Source organism: Zootoca vivipara, chromosome 15 (genome assembly GCF_963506605.1).
Source record: "Zootoca vivipara chromosome 15, rZooViv1.1, whole genome shotgun sequence".
Classification (NCBI taxonomy): Eukaryota; Metazoa; Chordata; class Lepidosauria; order Squamata; family Lacertidae; genus Zootoca; species Zootoca vivipara.
Genome location: NC_083290.1, coordinates 23,381,126 through 23,405,339, shown reverse-complemented (window position 1 = coordinate 23,405,339; position 24,214 = coordinate 23,381,126). Strand labels below are relative to the sequence as shown.

The following is a 24,214-nucleotide window of genomic DNA, read 5'->3' as shown; positions in this document are numbered from 1 at the left end:
GTTCTTAGACTCTGAAATATATGAATTGTACCAAATACTTGGAGTGGAACCACTGAAGTTAATAGCATGGTCTACATAGATTCATTGATTTCAATGGGACTGCTCTGAGTAGAAGTTAGTTGGATGCAGCCCTGCATTACAGCCAGTTGATTCTCTGTGTTCTTTGCCATCCAAGCTTAGAAATCCCCTCTGGGTAGTATTCTTGAACTTCGTCATTGCAATGGCGAATATAAAGACCGAACATAATTCCTAACATGTTTCCTAACAATAAGACCTAACATGATTGATTACACTTTAGATTAATTCACATCTCCCCAACAAGGGCTGGTTAACACAGGAGAAAAGGTCCAGGTATACTGGTTCCCTAGCTATGGGGGAGGTCTTCTCTTGTGTTAGCACTTTGTGTGTAAGTGATAAACAGCAGCTCATGCAACTGGTCTTAAAATAAATTGGTTGTCCTTCTTTGTTTTCCCCTCCTTTTTCCTTTTTAGCAGGAGTGGTTGAAGATCCCTGTGTGGGGGCAGATTGTCCCAACAGAACTTGTGAGGTGGAGAACGGAGGAGAGCTGTGTGGCTGCATAGAACCACCACCCTATGGAAACAGTGAGTGACCAGTGGCCGTGTTGAAGCTGCCAAGGGGTGACTGGGAAAGCATCTCTAGTACATCTCTGTTACAGAGGGACCATAAATGCATTCATAGATGATCCAAACAGCAAGCATTCTCTACTTAGGCTTGCCTAAAACCTGCAGCCCCCAACTCCATGCGTTTTCATAGATTCCCCTTTTATGCAGGCAGTGTGCCTGTATCATGGATACTATCCAGGTGATGTGAAATATCCATTTCAATAATAATAATAATAATAATAATAATAATAATAATAATAATAATAATTTATTTATACCCCGCCCATCTGGCTGAGTTTCCTCAGCTACTCTGGGCCATTAAAACTTTACTAGACAGTCACAACCAGCATTGAGTCTCTGGCATGATCTTCTGCATGTATCACTGCATGTCCTTCACATATATGATCCAGGCACAGTAAATTAACAGTGCATTGTCCCTTTAAGAACAGTCCAGCCTTCTCCCTCCCTCACATCCCTTAGTTTAGGACGTGGGTGGCCAATGCAGTGCTCTCTAGATGTTGTTGATTTACAGCTCTCACATCATCCCTCACCATCAGCCATGGTGGCTGGGCTGAAGAGAGCTTAGCATTTGGTAAGCTTCATATTGGCTACCCCAAGTTTAGAAGAAAATCTGCTACCGTCCAGCGAGTAACTTGTGATGTCAGTCTTGGTGCTCATAATTTCAAGGTTTGTTGAGGTTGTAGATCTGGTTTTCATGTTGGCTGAGTATTGTATATGTATATAATGCAGCGTTAAGTTAAAGTCACCTAGCAGTGTATTTGTTGCACTGCCAGAAAACTGTTGCGCAAAGAAAAACAAAGTACATTTCCAAAGATAGTTAAGAAACAGATTGCACACAAAAAATCAGCTATTAGACAACAAGAGTTGACTGTTTCACAAACAGCTTCCACAATTGCAGGTGCTGCATTGGATTCCTTTGTTGCTCAACCTTTAAACTCTTGCTCTAGTGGATGGAGAACATTGGAAGCAGGCTTGAGTTTTTCTCCTTGCAAATAATATCAAGTATGTGTAGTCTTAAGGAACCTTGGGTTTTTCCCTCATATCTTCCATCTTTTCCACCCCTAGCTTAAGAAGTACCAGGCATCAATTTGTAGGTGTGATGACACTAAATTTTTGTTTCTGGAATACTGTTCATGCTCTTAGATACAAGGATGTTACAGAACGATTGTAGGACTAAGATGACAGTAATTAATGATTTAAATGGAATTTGTTAGGATGGGGTGGAAGTTTCATACTGTCACAGAAACTTTTAATTGCTCTTCAGCTAAGATACATTTTGTTCTAGTTCAAACAATTGTAGTTTGTGCAATGCCAAGTTACTTTAGTGGTGAGTCAGTACACGGGAACATAAAAATGGCCCATTATTTCATCACCTTATTTCATCTCATTTTTCTCCCTTGGGTCTCAGCACTGGATTGTTTCCTGTGGCAGAATTTTCCATTGCTTCATCCAGCCTTGTTTTCCACTTGCCCTGAGTCCCGAGGCTTCAACTGATTTCCATACAAATACACAGTATTTTTTTATTTTTAAAAAATCCCAACACCATTAAAAATCAATTTTGCACAGCTATCTTCCTTGCTGTCGGTGAATGTCACTTGCTTGTAGCCTCAGCTTGCCAGCCCTGGAAAATATCACTTGGAACTGTCCATCAAAACCGAATTGAGGAGGGAAGGGGATTTATTCTGCATCCCCATTAAAGAGTCTGACTTAAGACTTTTGTCCTGGTAGAATGCCAGGCGTATTTTGGGAGATCACATAAGAACACATGGATGGGCAAAAAACTTCCTTGGTGACAAATCAAATGCCATCTCCAAATGTAAAAGGATATAGAAAACAGCTTTTGTAGTAATCAACATGAGAGATTGTTGTATGGCATGACTGCATGACTAACATTGGTAAGATTCAATTAAAATTGGTTAAATCCATTTGTCACTTGAAACTCAAGAAGCAAAACAAGGTCAAGGAGTACCCTTCTAAGCAGGTGTAATTTACCCAGGACAGGATAGACTCCTAGACCTCTCACACTTGGCTTGCAATCCATCAAAATCACCATCTTCTTGAGATTTATTTCCAACTTGTACTCTCTAAGGATTGAGTGCTGCACCAGAAACTGATGTAAAACTTAAAATAGAGCTGGATGTTATCTGCATATTGCTGACACCACACTGCAGTTTTGTACAACTGCACCTATCACCTGCATATAAATATTAGACTAGCTTTACACTAGATAAGCCATTAATATATGCAAACAGTCATTCCTAGGCACCATACACTTCCATCTTAATGAATTAATCTTACAATTAATCTGACTTCCTCAGTCTTGCATAAATAATAGGAGAGGAAATCAGCTGGCCATCAGGACTAAGACTTTGATTGAACTGAATTGTTAATGTTCACGTCCTTTACTTCTATTTTCGACAGTGTTGTGGCCTTTAAATGGTTTTTTGACTAGTAAATGTGATAGAAATCCATTTACCAATTGCCTAGCCCTTATCTGCACACAGCTCCCCACTCCTTTTCTTTTTCATTGCAGACACGCAAGACATCCTGGATGCTGAGGTGACCTGCAAAGCTGCCCAGATGGAGGTGTCCATCTCAAAGTGCAAGCTGTTTCAGCTGGGCTTTGAAAGAGAAGGGGTGCGCATCAATGACCGCCACTGTCCCGGCATTGAAGGAGAAGATTTCATCTCCTTTCAGATAAATAACACCAAGGGCAACTGTGGAAACATAGTGCAGGTCAGAATGTTTGAGGAACTCTGGATTTGCTCCTATTCTCATGACACTCTTCTTCAGCTCATTGATTGTTCTGGGCTTGTGTCACTAGAGTCCTGCCATGAAAAGGTTTTGCATCCCTGACATCAAAACATCTTCAAATGCATTCTGAATGTTATATACATACAGCAACACTACTGTACATGGTACTTTATAGAGTTTCATAAGCAAAAAAATATTAAGCCATGTCAGGAGAGCCAGCAGTAGTATATCACACTGTGCAGGATGGAGTTAACTCTTTATTAACAAAGCCCATGATCTGCACAGGAGTGTCGGGCCTAATGAAAACAGCAACCCATCTCCAGTAGGTGTTGCCCCCATGAAGCAGTTGCTGAGACTGAAGGTCCCCGCCCCCCACAACTGCCTAAGTCCCCTGCTCTCCAGGGTGTTTCCCAAGCAATCTGAGTCTGTGTTTGTGTCTCGCCCAACTCTTCCCTGCCCTTTTAATGCCTCTTCTGGTTCTGGGAGGCAAGCAGGTAGGGAAGCTAATCTCCCAGACAAGGAAGGGGAAACCCCCATGACTCTTCAACAGCCTGACTCACCTCTGCTTCTTGATCCTGTTACTTCCTCAGCTTCCGACATCTCCTCTTCCCTCTCTTCTCCCTCTGATCACTCATCGTTGTCCCACCACCATTCCCTGAGCTCTGAGCCATCCTCCCTTGTTGGTTCCCCAACTGGTTCCTCCCACTATTCCTCTGTATCCAACCAGTCCATGACAGGCAGGACCTGCCCTTAGGAAGCTTATGATATATAATAGACTTTTATCATAATTTTAATTTATTATAAGTAATCCTGAAATTTTATTTAGGGCTATCCACAAATTCAAGAATGTTTTGTCAACTGATCATCTACTTTTTAATTGATTCCTCAACTTGCCAGACTTCCATTCTTCTCAGGCTATCCACAGACCACATAAAGAGATTCTTCGCTCAAGGTAGCTTCTTTGGGGTTAGTCTTCTGTTGGATGGTTCCCTCCATTTCATTTCATTCAACTTAAGCAAGAAAATTTAGACTGCAATTCTGTATACACCCAGTTTAGAGTAAGTTCCACTGAACTCCATGCAGGTTACTACTGAGAAGACACATATTGCTGTTAAGTCTAAAACACATATTATGGCTTTGGATACTATTAAAGAGTCGCAAGGGCATCTGAACACTTGAGAGGCCTTTAATCCTTCTACGTGTATCTCCCCACCCCCACTTTTTTTTCCTCTGCACAGTCCAACAGCACCCACATCATGTACAAAAACACAGTCTGGATCGAAAGTGCAAACAACACTGGAAACATTATCACTCGGGACCGAACTATCAATGTGGAATTCTCCTGTGCTTATGAGCTTGACATCAAAATTTCTTTGGATTCTGTTGTGAGACCAATGCTCAGGTAATAGAAACACCTGCTTCCTATGTACACATGGAGGTCATTTGGGTGGGATGGATAAAGGACCTCCTCTCACTGACTTTATTTGGGAGGGTACAGGATCCTCTGAGGTGACACCCGCAGGAATATATGGAGTCAATTCACATGTTATATTGCAGGGGTGGCCAACTCCCAAGAGACTGTGATCTACTCACAGAGTTAAGAACTGGCAGTGATCAACCCCCCTTTGGGGGGTTCAGGTCAAAGTTGTTGAGTTTTTTTTAGGAAAGATGAAAGCTTGTTCCTTAGGGGTTCAGGTCAAAGTTCTTTTTATGGGCTGCAGGGCTAAAATGTTTAGGTTTTTTTTTAGGGGAGCCAAAGTTCAGTGTCCAGTGATCTACCAGTAGATCACGATATATTAGGCTGTGCATAATATATTGGATTTGATTTTCTTTCTTTCTTTCTCTCTCTCTTTCTTTAAATGCTGGTGTCATTCCTGTATCTTGAGTTCATGAGAGCACTGTCTGAAAATGGGCATAAATGTAATCCAATTCAGGAGCTCCAGGCATATACCCATTATGTGGTTTCTGTGAATGGAGATCCATGTGAATGGAGATCCATAGGGTGTCCCCTATCTTTGCAAAAAAAACTTACAATAGCATTGGATGTGAACCAGCCCTGCAACTGCCCAGTTAGTACCGCTCTTTGATCACTCTTTGATCCTCATATGTTTGTACCCGGGACTGAAAAAGATATTGTCCCTCCTGTAGAGGCCTCTGATGCCTAATGTTTGAAAGTTCTCATGTATGCATAAGCAACACCATAAAATAATTAGGGGGAAAAACAGCGAGTCATGATCCATGCTATTTGTCTGAAGAACGAGGTAGCTGAATTGCTGTTTAGAGCTTATTTTAGTCCATTCATCACTTCATGGTGTTTTAGCATTTTATTGTAATCTATCCTGATAATATACTTGAAAGGGCACTGTCTAAATATAATTAATTAATTAATTAATAAGCACCTGAGGCAGATTTAGACTTGCTTCTCTGACTCAGCAAACCTGCTCCATGGTTTCTCCAGGATATTTTCTCTATTCACTCTTCGTTAAGTTTTATTACTCTCCTTTTCAGTGTTATTAATCTGACAGTGCCTACACAAGAAGGCAGTTTCACAACCAAGATGGCACTGTACAAAAACTCGTCCTACAAGCATCCCTACCGGCAAGGTGAAGTGGTGCTGACCACCCGTGACGTGCTATATGTTGGTGTCTTCGTCCTTGGGGCAGATTCCACCCATCTCATCCTAATGCTAAATAAATGTTATGCAACACCTTCTCGAGACAGCAATGACAAGCTCAGATACTTCATCATTGAAGAGGGGTAAGTGACACCCTTTTCCCTTCCTCTGTTTTGGAAATTCCAGAGATTCCTCACAGCTGTGTTGAGAGCTGGGCCTTTTTTCTTTTTTGGCGTTGTAGGTGCCAGAATATAAAGGACAACACAATTGGGATTGAAGAAAACGGAGTTTCACTGACTTGCCGCTTTCACGTCACTGTCTTCAAGTTCATCGGTGATTACGATGAGGTTCACCTCCACTGTGCCGTTTCACTTTGCGACTCAGAAAGATACTCTTGCAAAATAGTAGGTGGCATGGACCGTTATATCCTGGCCCGGTAGATTTGCATAGCTTAGACTCTACACAGGGGTCATTACCATCTTATATAAGCTCACCTCAGTGGTTATGGTCTGCAGGAGAGACTCTACTCAAAGTGCCCTGAGACAGAATCATGGAGTTGGAAATGACCTCAGAAGTCATCTAGTCCAAACCCCCAACTAATGCAGGAAACCCACAGCAATAGCATCTGTGTAGATGGGGAAATGCATGCATTTTGAGGGGTGGGTGGTGCATTATGGATATCTCAGTAGTCGCCCCTAAACTCTGGAATCCCCAGGAAGATTACCTGTGCTCTCCAGATGTTGTTGGACTACCATCATCCCTGGATGATGGACATGGAGCCCAACAACATCTGGTGGGCCACACCTGCTCTAAGTCTTTATGCTGATTTCTAGTTGGATTTCTAGAGTGGCACACACTTACAGTAATCTTCTCTCCTTGTTTGGTCAGAACTGTCCTCAGAATGCCAGGAGGGCCAATGACTATACCAAAGAGCTCAACGAGCAGATCATCTCTGTGGGGCCAATCAGGAGGAAGCGTAAGTCTGGCATTTCTTCAATTTCCTGAAGGATGATGGGTTTACTTTACTCCATGACTACAGTGGTGGGATTCAGCATGTTGCAAAGACAGAATCCTGCCTTTGTTAATAATCTCTCTGGTCCCCAAGGCAAGGTAGAAGGAAAAAAATAGTTTTGAGCATTGAAGATGGAAGGGTTCAGAGCCTGACTAGCCATAAACCAGCATCACTGTGTAAAAATCAGTTTTAATATGAAGCAGTGGTAACTTTACAGTGTCACTGTGACCCAGACTATTACTCCTTATTGGAAATAATCCACTTTCATTTTTTACATCTTGTGTTTTAGGTTTAGACTGGTGTGAAGACAATGGAGGTTGTGAACAGATATGTACAAGCCAGATGGATGGGCCTCTATGCAGCTGTGTAACAGGGACTTTGCAGGAAGATGGCAAGAGCTGTCGAGGTGACGTATCCAGGCATCCCACGGGTTATTCTCTTAGGAAGGTTTAGAAGCAAGGCCTCCCTTTAATGCCAGGAACTGCCCACTTACAAAAACAGACATCCCTTTGCTTTAAAATGTTTTACTATTCTGGCTGTTGTAACTTTGTCATGAACATATGAATATGCCTTCATGCTACAGACCATTAGTCCATCTATTCAGTACAGTCTGCTTCAGCAGTGGCTCCTCCAGGGCTTTTTTTTCGGCTGGAGCTCACCAGAACTCAGTTCCATTCTAAGACAACAAGGGAGGCATTCATGGTGCGTTCCAGCACCTTGTTTTCTAGAAAAATAGCACTTGGCTCCTCAGTGGTTAAAATGAGAACCTTCTCCATGAAAATCATGTGCTCTGTTGCTGACCACTGACCGTCCCTACTTACCCTCCTCTCCCTAAAATTTGTGACATACTTTATGGACGACATGTCACACCTTCCTATATGAATATGTATGGAGAGTCAGTCCGAGCCAGCTTAGTTGATTAATGATAGGAGTTTTAGTTGAACGAACGAACTGCACATGGGAAAAAGCTGTATTTCTGAAGCATACTTTCTTTGATTTTTAAATAGGCCTGGTATATTGTAGCAGGCATCCTCTTAGAAGAAGCATTCTCTCACTGTAAGAGAACAGGGAGAATGCCTCTGAAGGTGCTGTACTATCTCTAGTTTTTATAAGGCCTCATGTGTGTGGTTTTTTTTAATAAAAAAACTCTTAAAATTGTTCCCTGATTAATTGGGAGGTACTTGTTTAAAAGTATTTTAAATTGATTAATCTAACTGATTAAATTGATTATATATTTGCAGCCACATTATAATTTATTGTACCATCAAGATCTCACTAGCTGTATCCGGGGGTTACTAAGAAAATCAAAACCAGTGCAAGAAATGCAGGCTCTGCTTCTTTAAAATGTGGCTCATCAGTTCTTTCTCTTCTTCTTCTTCTCTCTATAGCAACCAGCTCATCAAGTGGACCTCAAGCCAGGCTGCTTCCCCTCATTGTTACCCAGCTATCATTATGGTGCATTCTCTGTAAATTGATTCCAACATAATAATTAACCTGCAGCTTCTACTTAAAGTACTGTAATTTACTTTAACCCTTCCAAGTCCCTGTAGGATACGCGCATGCAACCCTAAACCTGCGACCTGCACTGATGACAGTCATCGCCATCTACGACAACACTTGTCCATTGCTGCACTGGAGTTGTTGGCCTGCTTTTAATGGTCTTAAACTTAAAGAAAGCTGGAAAAATTTAACAGGGCACTGCACTCTTCTAAACATCAGGGATGTGTCCAACATGATGCGTAGCAAATAGTAAACTGTGTTTCTCCCTCTTTGTCTTCATTTTTTAGGACAATCCCCACTCTCTCTTCCTGTTTAAATTTTGGAGGAAAGTATTTTGCCTCTTTGATTCCTACTTGATCTTGGAAGAAAAGGAAAATGGACTGTAGGTAGTCATGGATTTGGTGCCCTGAAATCTATGAATTGTTCCCTGTAGGCTCCTACTTTGGAGGCCCTCCATCATTGTGATTTAGTTCAGGCTCTAGCCATTTGTTTGTTCATTTTCTTTTTTATGTGGTTGCTGTGAGTCTTGCATGCACAAGAGAAATTAACCATTGTTAATTTCTTCATAAAACATCCAATTGAAGCTCTCCATTCACACAGCAGGGCTAGGAGAATCAATAGATGGGGGCAATCTACAAGTACCTTGAAAATGTCACCATAGAGTGGTTGGCATGTGGGAAGCCATCCCAGTTTCTGTTGCAGCTGCCATCATTGCCACTCACACATCCAGTTTAAATTCTCTAGGAGAGAATTCTCAACACCTCATCAAACTGCAATTCCCAGGATTCCTGGAGAAGCCATGACATTTAAAGAGGCAAGGATTGATAACAGCTTCTAGTGCAGGCACCCCCAAACTTCAGCTCTCCAGATGTTTTGGACTACAATTTCCATCTTCCCCGACCACTGGTCCTGTTAGCTAGAGATCATGGGAGTTGTAGGCCAAAACATCTGGAGGGCCAAAGTTTGGGGATGCCTGTTCTAGTGTTTCAGCCTGAGATCCTATCCCTTTAATTATGCTGACATGTTATCACTGAATTCAGTAAATAGCTCACAAAAGAGCTCTGGACAGCTGGGATGTCTCCCCCCCCATCCCCTCCCCCCCATCCCAATTCAAACTCTGTCCCTTTTTGTTATACATTCAGCCAAATAATTTAAACATGGTTTATTCTTAATAAAACTTTGTGTTCAGATATGCTCATTTCCTGTTTGTTATTGCATCACATGGGAAATCAAGATAAATATAAAATAGTGTTACACTCACATATATTACTCTGAAATGAAACATAAGCGTATCAAAAAGCCTTACATTATCCAGGTGCTCTTTTCCTCTCTTCTGTTTCTGTTAAATACCCTTTAAATGAAATATATCATAGAGAATGAGTTAAACATGTACCTCAGTCAATTATGTAGCAAGCTCCTCTGTGAGAGCAGAATATCATTCTTGTTAAGGGAGAGATATTCTGTTAATAGTGCAAATCCTAGTTTTAATAGGTACATTGGACTAGGTTCAGTAGAACAAAATGCCTCCAGCCATCTGCAGAAGGGGGCATCTGCATTAAACTTGACATACTTAGTACAGGGCTTAAAAAATGAATAGCCCAAAGCTGATGTAAGAACATGAGAAGAGTTTTGGATCAGTCCAATGGTCCATCTAATCTAGCATCCTGTTCTCACAGCCAGCTGGATGCCTTTGGGAAGTCCACAAGCACAACCTGAATGCAACTGCATCCCACCCACCTATGATACCCATCAAAAGGTGCTCAGAGGCATACCGTACTGCCTCTGAGAGTGGCAGTGGAAAACAGCTATTTTGGCTAGCAGGCATTGGCAACCCAGAAAGCCACTTCAGACAGCCAATGCTCAGGCCTCAAAGGATTATTCAGGCACAGAAAGGAATAACGATTCCAACACTGCCCCACTGTGATTGAGCAGGCCATATGGAGCCCCTGAGTTGGCAGATGGGCCAGGTATAAGGAGTCTTGCCTTCTGCCCTTTCCTGATGCAAGGGAACAAAGGTAAGCACACACTTAGAAAATAAGAGTTGAATGTCCTTGAGTCAATCGTATTGAGATAATCCAGGCAGCTTCCAATAAGCAGCCCATGTACTCAGACACCGTGGTGGGGAGTGACATTCTGGGGCTTGCACAGGCAATCTAGCCTCTCTGTGCACTGTGAAGCTTCCTCATCAAGGGTAGTCCTACCTCTCAAATGCCCCAAGTCAATCAGATGTCAGTGGCTGGACTCTTTGGCATGATAAGCTCCTGAAATTAAGACTGTGGAAACAGTTGGTATCTACAGCCAAGGTGGTTAAACGGCTCCAGGTCTATGACAGGCACTTAAACTCCACCCACATATATGAACAGCAAAGAACTGGACTGTCTCTATACACATAAGTTAATTTTATGAAGCTTCCTGCCACAATTTGTGGTGATGACCATGAGCTTAGGAAGCTTAAGATGGAATCACACACTTTTATAGGGGATGGGGAAATACATGTAACTAATTAAATGCAAAATCTGTATTAAAAAAAAAACACTACAAGGAAGGTCCTTTGCATAATGCAAAATTAACTAGTTACTAATGGAAATAACTAATGGAATTTGCAGCTATTGCCACAAGATGTAGTGATGGGCAACAAATGATTAGACAAATGTATTTATAAGTCTGTTAATTGGTATTGACCATGATAGCTAAATGGAACCTTCAGATTCAGAGACATTCTACCTGAAAACAGCAATTGCCAGGGGTGGGGGCAAATTGCAAAAGAGAGTTGTTGCACTCATGGTCTGCTTATGTTCTTCCTGGAAGAATCTGGCTGGTCACTGTGTAGAAAATGGATGCTAGACACAATGGACCTATGATCTGATTTAAGAGAATTATAGTGCTTACGTTCTGTTGTTTATGCCTTGAACATTAATATGGATATAGTTGTCTGTCCCCCAAAATGCTTATAACTACCCCCGAGCCACATATTCCTTTCTACCTGAGCTTTCTTTTCATATTCCAGCAGATCTTCCATGTCCTCCTCCACCACTTTATTCAGCTCTGTCAAGATAACATCTAAAGCCTGAAATACACAAGAAGGGTCCAAAAATTTAGATGAAAAGGAAAAAGTGAGGGCAGTAGCTGATCCAGAGAAAGAAACAAGCTGAACACTTTCTTTAAATTGAGGTTTTTGCACAAGTGAGGTTACAGCACAAAGGTTTCATGCACTGGTTTTTTTTTTGTTTGTTTGTTTTGTTTTAATGAAACGAGAGATCTGATTTGATGTGAACCACCTTGCTGTTTTCATAATAAAAGGAGTGTCCGCCACATGAGTAATTTGAGACAGAGCAATATCCCATCAGATTAGAGTCAAAAGAATGTGCCAGAGCCTGGAGAAACACAAACCATGTGCCCTGCCAATCTTTCACATTTTAAGATCTATTTTTAAGGCTCCTTGCAGTACAAAGAGGAATTTAAAACTTGCTTACTCTGCTGCCATCTGCTGGAAAATTTGGTTTACAAATTGCTGGTTTGCAATGATTTCACATCACAATGTTTTCCCCTCTAATAATGATATACAACCCTTGAGAGTCAGTAGTCCATCTGATCTGCAGAGTGTACAAAGATAAACAACAATGACTTCTTGAAAAACACCACTTCCTTCAAATTAGGAGGGCAAAGTGCCTCCAGAGGCAATGGGCATTTGAAAGGTCATTCAAGGACATATCAGGACAGGCATTCTTCCTGTGGCTATAGGATTTTGATATTCAGGACTTAAGAATTGTACTTTTCGATTTTCATAAGGCTTAAAAATAAATCATATAACAGCCTTTGGTCCAGAATAATTGCACCATTCACCTTCTGGTAACACTATGTTTGATGTGTGGCTAAAGAGAAGCAAGAATCTACTGAGGATAATGGAAGTTATGTTTCATACAGCAAGGAAACAAAGAATAATAATTGAGGGGTGGAGACCCTGAGAATGTGTGCTTTAACTCCTAGGAATTATCTGACGAGTGCTTAATTCTAGTTTTCTGCACTACAAGACTGTTACAATCTGCAACCAGACTGTCAGAATGTTGCAAACAGATTATATTTAAAAGGTTGTCGGAACAACTGAAGGAGCACACTTGTCTATGCATTCAGTGGCAACTGGACACAAAGAATTAGGTTAACAGTGCAGAGGGGGAGCCCATTTTAGCTTAAGTGCACTAAGGCTGATAGGATAGTTCAGGACAGGCAAAAGAAAATACTTCTTCACACGGTGCATAGTTAAACTGGAATTTGCTACCACAAGCTGTAGTGATGGCCACCAACTTGGATAGCTTTTAAAGAGGATTAGACAAATTCTTGGAGGATATGGCTATGATCTGCCTCCACCGTTGAAGGCAGTACTGTATGTCTCTGTAAAACAGGTGCTGGGGACAGAGGTTGGGAGAGTTCTGTTGCTCTCAAATCCCGCTTGCAAGTTTCCCACAGCAGGGGCAGACTTTGGTAATCTTTCATAATATGGTGCCCTGTGCAAAGCAAAAAAAAATTGCACCCCAAAAGGATCTTCTCAATTATGGATCTTCTCAATTTTGCACTCCCTCAGCCTAGTGCCCTGTGCATGGCAACCTTCTGTACCACCTTAAATCTGGTGCTGCCCACAAGCATCTAGCTGACCACCGTGAGAACAAGATGCTGGATTAGATGGGCCTTTGGCCTTATCTAGCTGCAGAGAGGCAAGCTGCCAATAGGGAGTAAGCCAGTTTTGTCCTGGCTTACACATGAAAAAGAATGAAGAGGTAGTGTACCATTTCAAACTACTGGTATGGAATGCCACTTTTGCATCCTCCCGTGTAAAAGCTCACTTTTAATGAAAAGGTAGTGTACGGAAGGAAGATCCTAGATCAGACTGTTCCCTGTTGGGCTAGTTTTCTACTTACAGGGCGCAATCAACAATGCAACACCCCATTCTGCAGGCTATTATACCACCTCAGAACTTGGCCTCTTTGTTCATCAGTTCCATCCCCCAGTAAAAGGTAGGTAGGAAGTATTGAGAAAGAGCTACATATTCATTTGGAAGTAAATTTCACATACTTAAATGGGACTTCCACACTTGCCTTGAGGAAGCCTTTTTTAATTATAGTTTTACTTACGATACATACAGCAGCATTCGGTACCAGCCTATGTGTGTGGAAGGCAAATACCTCCATTTATCCTCCACCTCAGATACATATGATACTGTGAATGCAAAGCTGCTGTTCTGTGAGTGTAAGGAGCCCACTACCACTATGTACCTAGGGCAAATGCTCCGTTGAGGCACTTAGGACAACTACTGCACTGGAGTATTTGACTTAACTTCAGCACTGTGAAGGTTAAACAGAATATTTAATAGGGAAAGAGATATGGTATTAGGAGAAGCAATAATCTCTATGATTAGCAAAAGGAGGGGGAATCCAGCAGCACGTGATGAAGTAGTTCTCAACTAATCTTTCTTTCTCTCTCTGTGTGTGTGTGTGTGTTACATCCGACCCATTCCCCTTAATTAGCTCTGAGCCTGCTCTGGTAGAGGTGGAGGAGAGGCAGGGTGGGTGAAGCTCCTCCGGACACTGCAGTACAGAAAAGATAAAAGGCAGCCAAAACAATCAACATTTTAAAATATGAGCCTACTTACCACCTCGGTAAAAGCTTTCAGATGGAAATCTCCCAGGGGGATGTTTTCAGAGGTAACTCGCTGCTGCTGCTGAATGCTAAATAACTGCTTAAGGAGAATATCGAACATAAAATCTAGAAAGAAAAAGGTAGGCAGGGAAGATCGAGGGCCAAACTGGACATGGCATTTGTCATGCAGTTTGCCCTGGTGAGCTTAGAATTCTCTCTTTTTTATATTTATTATTATTTATTAATTAAATATCTACACCGCTCTTCATCCGAGGATCACAGGGCAGTTTACAATAGAAAAACACACAAATACACAGCACAGTAACAAAGTTACTAGTAACACACAGTTTAAAAGGCCATAGATTAAAAACAAACAAACCTGAAATTGCCATTTTCCCAGTTGGAATCCCTCCTCACCTGAGTGCTTGTTTTTGCAATGTGAGAGGAATTATCACGGTGCCAATGGGCCCTTTGCTCCCAAGGCAAATAACAGTTGTGGAGAAGGCAATTCTAATCAGGATTCCAATCAAGCCCCTGCCCTGCCGTAACAGGTCCTGATCTAGCTTTCCCCCCACCAAATAGCACTGTATCCTTCCTGCCCCTAGAAAAATCAGCCATAACAGCAATGTGGCTATATCCGCATAAAACTGGAGTGCAATGATTTTCTTGAGGGATAATTGATACCCACTCGAGAAATGTTGGTAGGACACTACAGCCGTATGGGCAGGGCTTTTTTTCAACCAGAACTCACAGGAACTCAGTTCTGGCACCTCCTGGGTGGAAGCCATTGCCATTATAAGAGAACAAGGGAGGTGTTCATAGTGAGTTCCAGCACCTCCTTTTTTTAGAAAAATAGCACTGTGTATGAGTGTAGCACTATAGGTAACTATAGCCATTCCTGCACTGGGATAGACTGGCCAGTTGTCCATGCTCTGGTGACTTCTTGTTTGGTCTACTGTGATGCGCTATGTAGGGCTGCCCTTGAAGATGGTCCATCTGCTACGTTGGTAAGGGGAGCAGCCCAATGTGACTATGTGTTACCACCGGACCTGAAAGCATTGCACTGGCTGCCAGTGAGCTACAACAATTTATGAATGTGTAGAGCCTCTTTGAGAATTTATAGTGGCCTTGCCAAAATGCTGTTTACTGAATATATTGCAGATATTTTATCTATTAACCCCCCCGCCCCCGAAAAAAAATCTGTGAATTTTGTTTTAGGAAAAATGTCTGAGCATGAATGTTCAGTTCTGTCTGACTCCCAGATCATGGTCAGTGAGTGGCATGCAGAAGCTGCTGCTTACAGGATTCCACTTTTGCCATGCTTCTACTCATTTGTTGTAACATGCAAAGGCTGACTCCTGCACTCGGTGGCAGATGCACCAGACCATCTGAATATTAAGGGTACTTTAAATCTGCAGTGTAGGTATGCCTAGTATCCGTCATATTTAAGCCCGACAAGCATTGTTCATTCCACGGTAACCTTCCTTGGAAATGTAATCAAAGCTCACATCTCCGCCAGCCCTTTAGTGTTTGCAAAAGGCTTCTTAGATCCCCAGTGTTAAATAAATCCAAGATATTATGGCTTTCCCCAAAGTTACAGGCATTCTCCTCCCTCCCCAGCCGTTCAATACTCACTATCTAAAATCGCGCTTGAGTGCTCCTTCCCAGAAAACCTTGGGCCCTGCAAACTCATCTTCCCTATCACACGCTCCAGGAGAAATATATCAATAAGTTGTTTAGCAGCAAACACAGCAACCTGGGAGGTGAGGAGACAGAAACAGACACCCCCATTACATTTCTAAAAGAAAAAAGAAAACATTCTTTAGGAGCTGCTTCGTAAGGTTTCTCATTGTGCTCAATGAGAGTTCCAGTGGCTGCCCTTATAGGTGTGCAAACAAAACAAGCTCAGTCTACCCAGCCTGGTTTCAATGCTTTCAGAAGCGTTTTTCCTCTCTTTTTAAAAAGAGCAATAATGGGGGGGAAATTATTTGTTCTTATTCTTGTAACAGTTTTATCTTTTTATACTCGAATATGATATTATTGTAATCTGCCCTAGGACCTTATAGTGAAATGTGGGCAAGAAATCTTATTAATAAATAATACACCTGCTTCCTGAGAATTAATGAAAGGACATATATTCCCAAACTCTACATGCAGCACAGCCTACTGAAGGGGTAGACCAATTCCCCTGTGGAAGTGGCAGCAGTGTCCAGCTAAAGTTCAGAACAAGAGGTTCAATACAGCAAAAACTGGATGCCTCTAAATCCAACCAAGATCAATGGGAATGACAAGTATTTTAGTATTAATGAGACACTGAACTGCGACATGGCATTTAACTGTGATGGTTACACATACTTAACTTGCTGCATTACAACCAATTTCTTCAAGTGCATGACAGATTTGGAATTATTCGGCTTACCTCTCATGGACAATCTAAAAGTGTATAAATATTCTGACATTTTAAGAGATAATGATCCATGGCAGATCATATAGTGCAGGGTCAAATTGTTAATGCGCTTTAATTCAACAGCCTCGTGTTTTATCCATCCCCCAAAGCCTTTTTGTCCTCAAGTATGGTGACCTTAGGGTCAGAGAAAGATTGTCCCCGGAGGCTGCACTGCTGATTTCCTTAATCAGGATTGTGCCAAGCAGCACTGAACTTGAAAAATGTCACAAAGTGTGATTTCTTTCTTTAAAAAAGCACAAGTTTCATTAGACCTTCCAGTTTTGTGAAGAAGTGTGAGGTATCGCAAGCAATTTCTGTTGCAGTCTAAGGAGTCAACAAAAAAACTTGTGTTAAGTTTCAAGAGTCAGGATACCCCCTTCTTCAGTAGTTGCTTCCTAATTATTTTATTCCTACCTGCTTATACTGCTGCTGTGTGTTTCTTGCTTTTACTTGACCTTTTATTTTTGCCACAACCTTCCTAACATATTCCAAAAAACCAAAATATTCAAGTGAAGTCAATTGTACTAAATTGTTAACTTGTAATAACACAAGTACAGCCCTCCTGGATAAGATCAAAAGCCTTTGTTTCCCAGTCTGACCAACGACATGCCTCTGGGAAACCTCCAAATAAGGTATGAGGGCAACACCTTTCCCCTGTTATTTGCACCCAAATAAGTACAAACTGCTTTGATGGTGTTTCCTGCTTGGCAGGGGGCTGGACTGGATGGCCCTTGTGGTCTCTTCCAACTCTATGATTCTATGATTCTATGACTTCTGAACATGGCTAGTCCATCTAGCTATCATGACTAATATTCATCGGAATACTTATTATCTTTCATCAATTTACCTTAACTCTTTTTTCTTCCAATATTTTTCTTGGCTATTTGAATAACAGATATAAAATCACATAACTGGACACCACCACCACCACCACCACCACCACCAAAAGCAAATATCAGGTAATACATAACAAAACTATTCTCATCTATCCATATGGAGAATCCAAATATACAAAACACAACGACTCGGGGGCTGCTTATAAATCATTCAGTTCATAACAAGATCTTGTGTCCAGAGGGCGTATATTCAGTCTGTCCTGCTCATGACATCCAGACCTGCAAAGATGTCCTTGGAAGTCTGTTTTTAAGTTCAGTTTGTTAGTGTATGAAATAAATGGCCCCCACACTGCATTGAATTTGTCTGCTTTTCCTTTTATTGCTTTCAAGTTACGTGTTTTCTCAGCAAGGACTAGACATTCTTGTAGCATAAATCTACAGTCCTTGAAAGCTTTCCTTGTATGCACTGTGGACAACTGTGGACAACTGGACAACCAACAGTGATACGATCACTAAGTCTTTAGATTTTATATCAGTATTCAAGCCCTCGACAATGGTTAGTAAGGACAGTTGGGGTGAGAAAACCAGCCTGAACTCCTTTTGAACACCACCTAAGCCAAGGTTGGGGGGACTCTGGCCTTCCAAATTTGGTTGAACTGGAATTCACATAATCTCTCAAAAATGGCCATGGTGGTAGGGAATGTTGGGAGTTAGAATCCAGCAAAATCTGGAGAGTTCCCCACCCCCAATCTAAGCTATGTGGAAACACTATATTTAGATTTTATAGATAAGGCTTATCCACGCCTACCTTTCCTCCGCTCTTTCCAGGCACTGTCCATGATTTAAAGCTCCATGTCCAAGTGCCCTTTATTTTTTACTCTGGAGCTGTCCCCACGAAAACCTGCTCTTTAAAGCTCACTCAGAGCAAACAGCAATCTGTAGAAAACCCAAATTGGTGTTTGCTCCAATTCAGCTTTGAAGAGCATGTTTTCATGAGGAAAACTTGCGACCCCCCCCCCCAAAAAAAATGCTCAAACACAGAGCGTTAAAACACTGACCTGTGCCTGGAAAGTATGGATAAGCCCTTAGTTAATAATAATGTATTCCAGGACAAAATCAGAGTTTTCCTGATGCCAGGTTCATATCTTGATTAGGGTGGCTATGAAATATGCCTCACCTTCACACCTCTGCCTGGCCAAAGGGTGAGTTTTGATATGCTTCATGGTTGCTGTTGTTTTTCAAAAAAAGGTCTTAAAATGCCACTTTGATGCTGAGAATCAGTGAAAGGAAAAATGCTTTGCTTGGGTACTAAAGGATAAGAACTGACAGGCAGCATAAATACTTGTGGCATATGATTTATAGATTACACCCTGTCGTGTTGCAGGGAACCTGGCATGCATTGTAATGGATTTGGTTTCTAATAAGGAAGAGTGCATTGTGATTTTGTGTAGCTCCTCGCTGACGTACATGCAGAGATGCTTGTTTGTGGAGATTACCTTGGCAGAAGAGGGGAGGTTGACGCCTTCCTGCCTGATATGCAAATAAATGAAGACAGGTCTCTGCATTGTGTCTGACTATAACAGCAATCTTCTTTCTTTCTTTCTCCAAGTAATTAGAATGTGAAGGACAGAGTCCAGGCTGAATGGTGTGCCTTAATAGTGAGATGAATCTCAAAGAGAAATGGCACTGAACAGACAGTGAAGAGTGGTGGTTAGAGAGGCAAACTCATTTCAGTGCATCAAGTGGAGGGCGCCTGCAACCCTCACTGCTCTTGTGGGATGATTAGAAGTAATGAAGTTCATTTTATTAATGGCAATTAATATAGAATTTGAAAATGGCAGTGGAAGGAGAAAAAGCTCAATGGCGGGTGAAGGGGACTGTGCATATTCAGAAAACCACCAGGAGTCACTTGCTAAATTTACTCTTTGAATGGCAAGTCTGAGCATCCTGGGCTTTGTCACAGAGACCGAAACTTCTGCCCTCCCCCAACTTACTTTATTATACCTTCTGATACATTAGCTCACCCTTCCTCCAGGGTGCCTAAGGCTGTGTAAATGGATTTCTTCCTCGTCCCCATTTTATTCTCACCATGCTCCTGTGATGTAGGTTAAACTGAGAGATCATAACTGGTTCAAGGTTACCAAGTGAGTTAGATGGCTGAGTAGGGATTTGAACCTGGATCTCATAGGTCCTAGTCTAACCACTATACCATACCGCAGCCTTCACCAAGCTGGTGCCCTCCAGATATTTTGAACTCCCACATGTTACAGCTGTGCTGGCTGGCAATATTGGGAGCTACTATGTTTTTGTCTTTTGAGGCATTATTATTTTAATTACATAGTACAGTAGTTCTGTTTTCTATTGCAACATAGCTTCTCAAAGTCACTGTTTGCAATATATATACATATTGTTGTTTTATAAACAGCTTGTCTTAAGTACTAAGTGGTATACAAATATTTAAAATATAATCTAGAATATACGGTAGACCCCCAATAGTTTAATAGCATCAAAAAATATAAAAAGTTCCAGTTATCTATTTCATGGTTTCTCTTAAGTTCAGCTAGCTTAACTGATAGAATAGTTTGGCCATTATTATATAATTGTAATCGCTTATGATTAAATTAATGGAGATCAATAAATTATTATTATCCATGACTGCAAAATGGACAATCCATGTTCCATGCAGTGTAACTTTCAGAAGGCTGAAGACAAACTAGAGGGCACCAGTTGTCTTCATATACTATTTCTGGCTTCCCAAAGGTAAGAAACAGGATGGTGGAATACACAGACCTTTGCTCTGAGCCGACAAGGTACTTCTTAAATTCTTAGAGCACAAGTTCTAGGCTTACCTCTCCCTTCTGCAGTTTAAACATTTCAGCGTGATATTCATCAAGGACAGTCTCAACTAAGGCCTTGGCTTCCTCCTCAACAACACACAAGATGATCCCATCCAGCAGTTCCTCCTGGTCCAATTCTTGCTGTGCCTCTTGGATCTGAGCCAGCAGTAAAAGAGCATATACAGTACCATCAGAGAAAAATTCTGCACTTATTTCCTTTTGCACGGGGGGCAGAAAGGAGGAGAGGTGGGAGAGAGGTGGCCACTATATTACTCACTAGTTTTGGCAAAGCTGCATGTGCCACTTCAGTCACTATTTCATCCATGCTATTGAAAATAGCAGCCCTGTTGAGGTAGTCAGCGACAAAGTCCTTCACTGTGCTTTTGACCACATCAGTAGACGTATCTCTTGTTGCTTTTGCCAAGAATGGGTCTAATGACAACGAGTGAGTAAAGTTCTCCGTGTCTGACAGGGGCTCTTGTCTGGGAACCCTGGGAAAAGACTGGCCTTGATCCAGAGAGCTATGAAAGACAATAAACAGTTTGTGCCTCTCTGTGCAAAGCTCCTGCACAATTAATGGGTGAGATGAACTAATCAACACAGCCCTGGTCAGCAAGCATTATTAACATCTTCTAAAACGCAATGCCATAATCTCAGAATTAATTGGATAATTCAGCAGTTGAGCCATACTTGTACATTAACATTCATTAACTGCTTCAGTTAAAAGTGCAAGATTTTGTATTTGTAATCTTTACGAATGACAAAGTATCTGGACAGTTACTGCTTATTTTCCAATATACTTTGGTTTTTATTGATACATTAAAAGTTTTTCTATTCTTGTAATAGTTGTATATACCCCAGTGTGCATAGGTTGGCATTCAATTACATTTTACTCACATTACTCGCATTTACTCATTTTACTCACAGACCCACTGAAATTAATAAACATGACTAAATTAGTCCCATTAATTTTAATGGATCTGCTCTGAATAAAACTTGGTTGAATACCATCTATAGCCTCCTGGTTATGGGTGGCATTCAGTGTTGTGCTATTACAAACATTATGTCTGCACAAGCGTATCAGCTTGCCAGATGGAACAATCCCCATTTTCCCTGCAAGCTGTTCTAGGCATTCTCCACACCCACACCCACTCGAGCCAATTCGGGGCAGTGGGGGAGAAAAGAGGAGGGAAGTCCTGTTGCACAAGTGGAAGTTCTCGCACAGGGCTTCTGCTGATAGGGTTCATTAGGTGAGTCCTATGTTTTTGTTGGGTGGGGAATCATCCTTTATTTTCTATTCTCTTATTTATCATGCTAATAGCTTATTTGCTGTTCCACATTATTGCCACCAACAATTATTCACTTAGCTGCCTCACTTAGGCTGTCATACAACAATAAATGCTTGCCTCTGAGTGCGTCCCATTGAATTCAGTGAGGCTTAACTTCTGTGTAGGGACTGCACCATGGGCCTAGCCAGGATTTATGTTGGGGGGGGGTAGGAGTTTTGTTTGGTGGCGGGGGAGAACCAAGCTATCCTTGATGCTATTGGTCAGATAGTTACCAGTAAATATTCTTATTTATTTACTTGATTTAGGGGGGCAGTTGCCCCCCCTGCACCCCCCCCCGACTACACTCAGAGACTGCACCGTTTGTGAATGTAACATCATCTGGCACATTGCAGAACATTATTTATGCAAAACAATTCCTTTCAGATGGGGGGGGAGTCATTTTATAAAAATCCTAGTCTGATCATATCAAAGCAATATTCAACATGCAAAAACATTCAGAATTTGTTGTGGAAAAGCAATTCAATAACTTTCAATGCAAAGGAAAAGTGTTTTATTACTTACTTGGATTTTTCATGTTCACCTTTTGAAGGTTTTCTATAAGTGAATTTCAAAGGCTGAAGTCTCTGAATCTGTGTGAGACAGAGGAACATTGGTCACTTACAGTGCCGGATTTACATATAAGCTAAACAAGCTATAGCTTAGGGCCCCACTGTCTTGGGGGCCACACAAAAATTATGAGTCTTTGTAAATTGTGTTTCTGAAGGAACTTTTGTTATTGCCAAATGCCAGTGTGTTTGCATTATTAAGTTTGTTATGAATAAAAAAATCATTTTAAGTTAGAACTTTATAATTATTTTACTATTTATATACGTCTTCTTAATTGTAAGGTAAAGGTAAGGGGACCCCTGACCATTAGGTCCAGTCGTGACCGACTCTGGGGTTGCGGCGCTCATCTCGCTTTATTAGCCGAGGGAGCTGGCATACAGCTTCCAGGTCATGTGGCCAGCATGATTAAGCCGCTTCTGGCGAACCAGAGCAGCACACGGAAATGGTGTTTACCTTCCCGCTTGGAGCAGTACCTATTTATCTACTTGCACTATGAGGTGCTTTCGAAATGCTACCGTAGGTTGGCAGGACCCCGTCACAGGGATTCAAACCGCTGACCTTCTGATCAGCAAGCCCTAGGCTCTGTGGTTTAACCCACAACACCACCTGTGTCCCTTCTTCTTAATTGTATTTCACTGTTAATATACTTCTTCTTAATTGCATTTCAGTTCAACAATTACTTTGATAAAATACATATTTTGTTATGTGCAAATGGCTTTAGATACCTATTAGGTCCCTAAATTACAGTGGTACCTCGGGTTACGTACTTATTTAGTTCTGGAGGTCTGTTCTTAACCCAAAACCGTTCACTTGTGCACTTTCGCTAATGGGGCCTCCTGCTGCCGCCACACCACCGCCACGTGTTTTCTGTTCTCATCCTGGGGCAAAGTTCGTAACCCAAGGTACTACTACTGGGTTAGCGGAGTTTGTAACACGAAGCGTTTGTAACCCAAGGTACCACTGTACCATATAGTATATATGTATTCAACACAAAAACAACAATTTGTTGTTGACAAAGGACAGCTGGATATATAAAGGGCCCCATTACCTTCAGTAGATTAGGGCCTCATCAAACCTAAATCCGGCCCTGGTCACTTACTATGAAGGAACCTTCTGGGCAGATATACAGAATGCATCCAGGTGCCAGTGGGTTAACCCTTCCATTGCCAAAAATATCATCATCATCATCACCGTCATCACCATTATAGACCTATCCTCATTCATGAACCTGTAACAACCATTTTACAAGTCCTTCAAAGCCAGTTGTAATCATCACTGCTTTTCCAGTCTCCTGGGGAAAGAAATCATGGGCACAAGCCACTGCAAATGCTTCCTGCAAATGTGCCACAGAAATAAATAAAACTAACTGTATTCTGGGAGAGAACTCCCCAATGGATTCTGCACATCACCTTTTTGGTGTATGGTTTAGGTAGGATACAGTGAGAAGACACTAAGAGAGATGGACTGCTGGCTTTTATTTTGGTTTATTTTCAGCATTTCTAAGATAACTTTCAGGGCAAATTCCTTTCAGGGCAGTTCACATACAGGTTTGAAAGTATGTAGTAAATTAATATGAACCACAGCACTGCAACTGCAAACTAAAGCACCAGTCTTAAAACACTATACCTTGAGAAAAGCTGTGAAGTCGTCCATGAGCATTTCCATGAGGATTAACAGTTTAGTACATCTGAAAGCAAACTCAACATCTCCCCAGAAAGAGGGAATTGGGGTTCTGGGTTCCTAGGAAGTATCCAGAAAGCAAAACTTAAATTATCCTCTGTAAAAAGAGAAAGAAGGAACAGTAGTTCTCTAACTATTCTTTTGTATGTGTGCAATGTGCAATGGTGTTTGTACTTACCGTACCTGTGTTGCTAGGCTGTGTGTTTTGCAATACTTAAAGCTCAGCTGTTTCCCAGAAGTTGACCTGCAGCACTTCAGAAATCTCTTTCAGACTGTCAAATTACAGCCACAGGTCAGAAGCTATTCCTAGCTTTGATGTTACTGGGCAGTCCCAACTCCTCTGCTACCCTTTGCCATTTCCTGTC

The 24,214-nt window shown here is 41.6% G+C and overlaps 2 protein-coding genes across 4 annotated transcripts in view; one reads left to right on the top strand and one right to left on the bottom strand.

The window, feature by feature from the left end:
* TECTA (tectorin alpha) overlaps nt 1–9,629 on the top strand; it is a 70,860-nt gene extending 61,231 nt beyond the window's left edge. The window contains exons 15-22 of the mRNA XM_060268588.1: nt 492–602; nt 3,178–3,380; nt 4,637–4,800; nt 5,907–6,155; nt 6,254–6,416; nt 6,901–6,988; nt 7,314–7,430; nt 8,413–9,629. Of these exons, the coding sequence (XP_060124571.1) occupies nt 492–602; nt 3,178–3,380; nt 4,637–4,800; nt 5,907–6,155; nt 6,254–6,416; nt 6,901–6,988; nt 7,314–7,430; nt 8,413–8,510 (1,193 nt within the window). The 3' untranslated portion in view covers nt 8,511–9,629. The remainder of the gene's footprint in view (nt 1–491; nt 603–3,177; nt 3,381–4,636; nt 4,801–5,906; nt 6,156–6,253; nt 6,417–6,900; nt 6,989–7,313; nt 7,431–8,412) is intronic.
* A 4-nt stretch (nt 9,630–9,633) lies between these two features.
* Nucleotides 9,634–24,151, bottom strand: LOC118096952 (uncharacterized). Of its 3 annotated transcripts, XM_035139409.2 has the most exons (8): nt 23,796–24,122; nt 22,125–22,192; nt 20,552–20,795; nt 20,287–20,430; nt 15,791–15,911; nt 14,169–14,281; nt 11,508–11,591; nt 9,634–9,875 (listed from the first exon to the last, which is right to left on the bottom strand). In XM_035139409.2, exons 1-8 carry the CDS (start codon nt 23,832–23,834, stop codon nt 9,867–9,869), a joined length of 822 nt encoding a protein of 273 aa, XP_034995300.1. In that variant the 5' UTR covers nt 23,835–24,122; the 3' UTR covers nt 9,634–9,866. The 3 variants fall into 3 exon arrangements, 2 of the variants coding, with proteins under 2 accessions (XP_034995300.1, XP_060124471.1); XM_060268488.1 differs by lacking the exon at nt 9,634–9,875 and having other exon boundaries at nt 9,882–11,591; nt 23,796–24,151; XR_009556820.1 differs by lacking the exon at nt 9,634–9,875 and having other exon boundaries at nt 11,539–11,591; nt 11,998–14,281; nt 23,796–24,120.
* Nucleotides 24,152–24,214: the final 63 nt, after the last annotated feature.

Coding starts and splice junctions, on each gene's coding strand:
- LOC118096952 (XM_060268488.1), bottom strand. CDS start 23,834: ATGGAAATGCTCATGGACGACTTCACAGCTTTTCTCAAG. Junction 22,193..23,795: donor ACTTCACAGCTTTTCTCAAG/GTATAGTGTTTT, acceptor TGTCTCACACAG/ATTCAGAGACTTCAGCCTTT. Junction 20,431..20,551: donor ATGCAGCTTTGCCAAAACTA/GTGAGTAATATA, acceptor CTGCTGGCTCAG/ATCCAAGAGGCACAGCAAGA.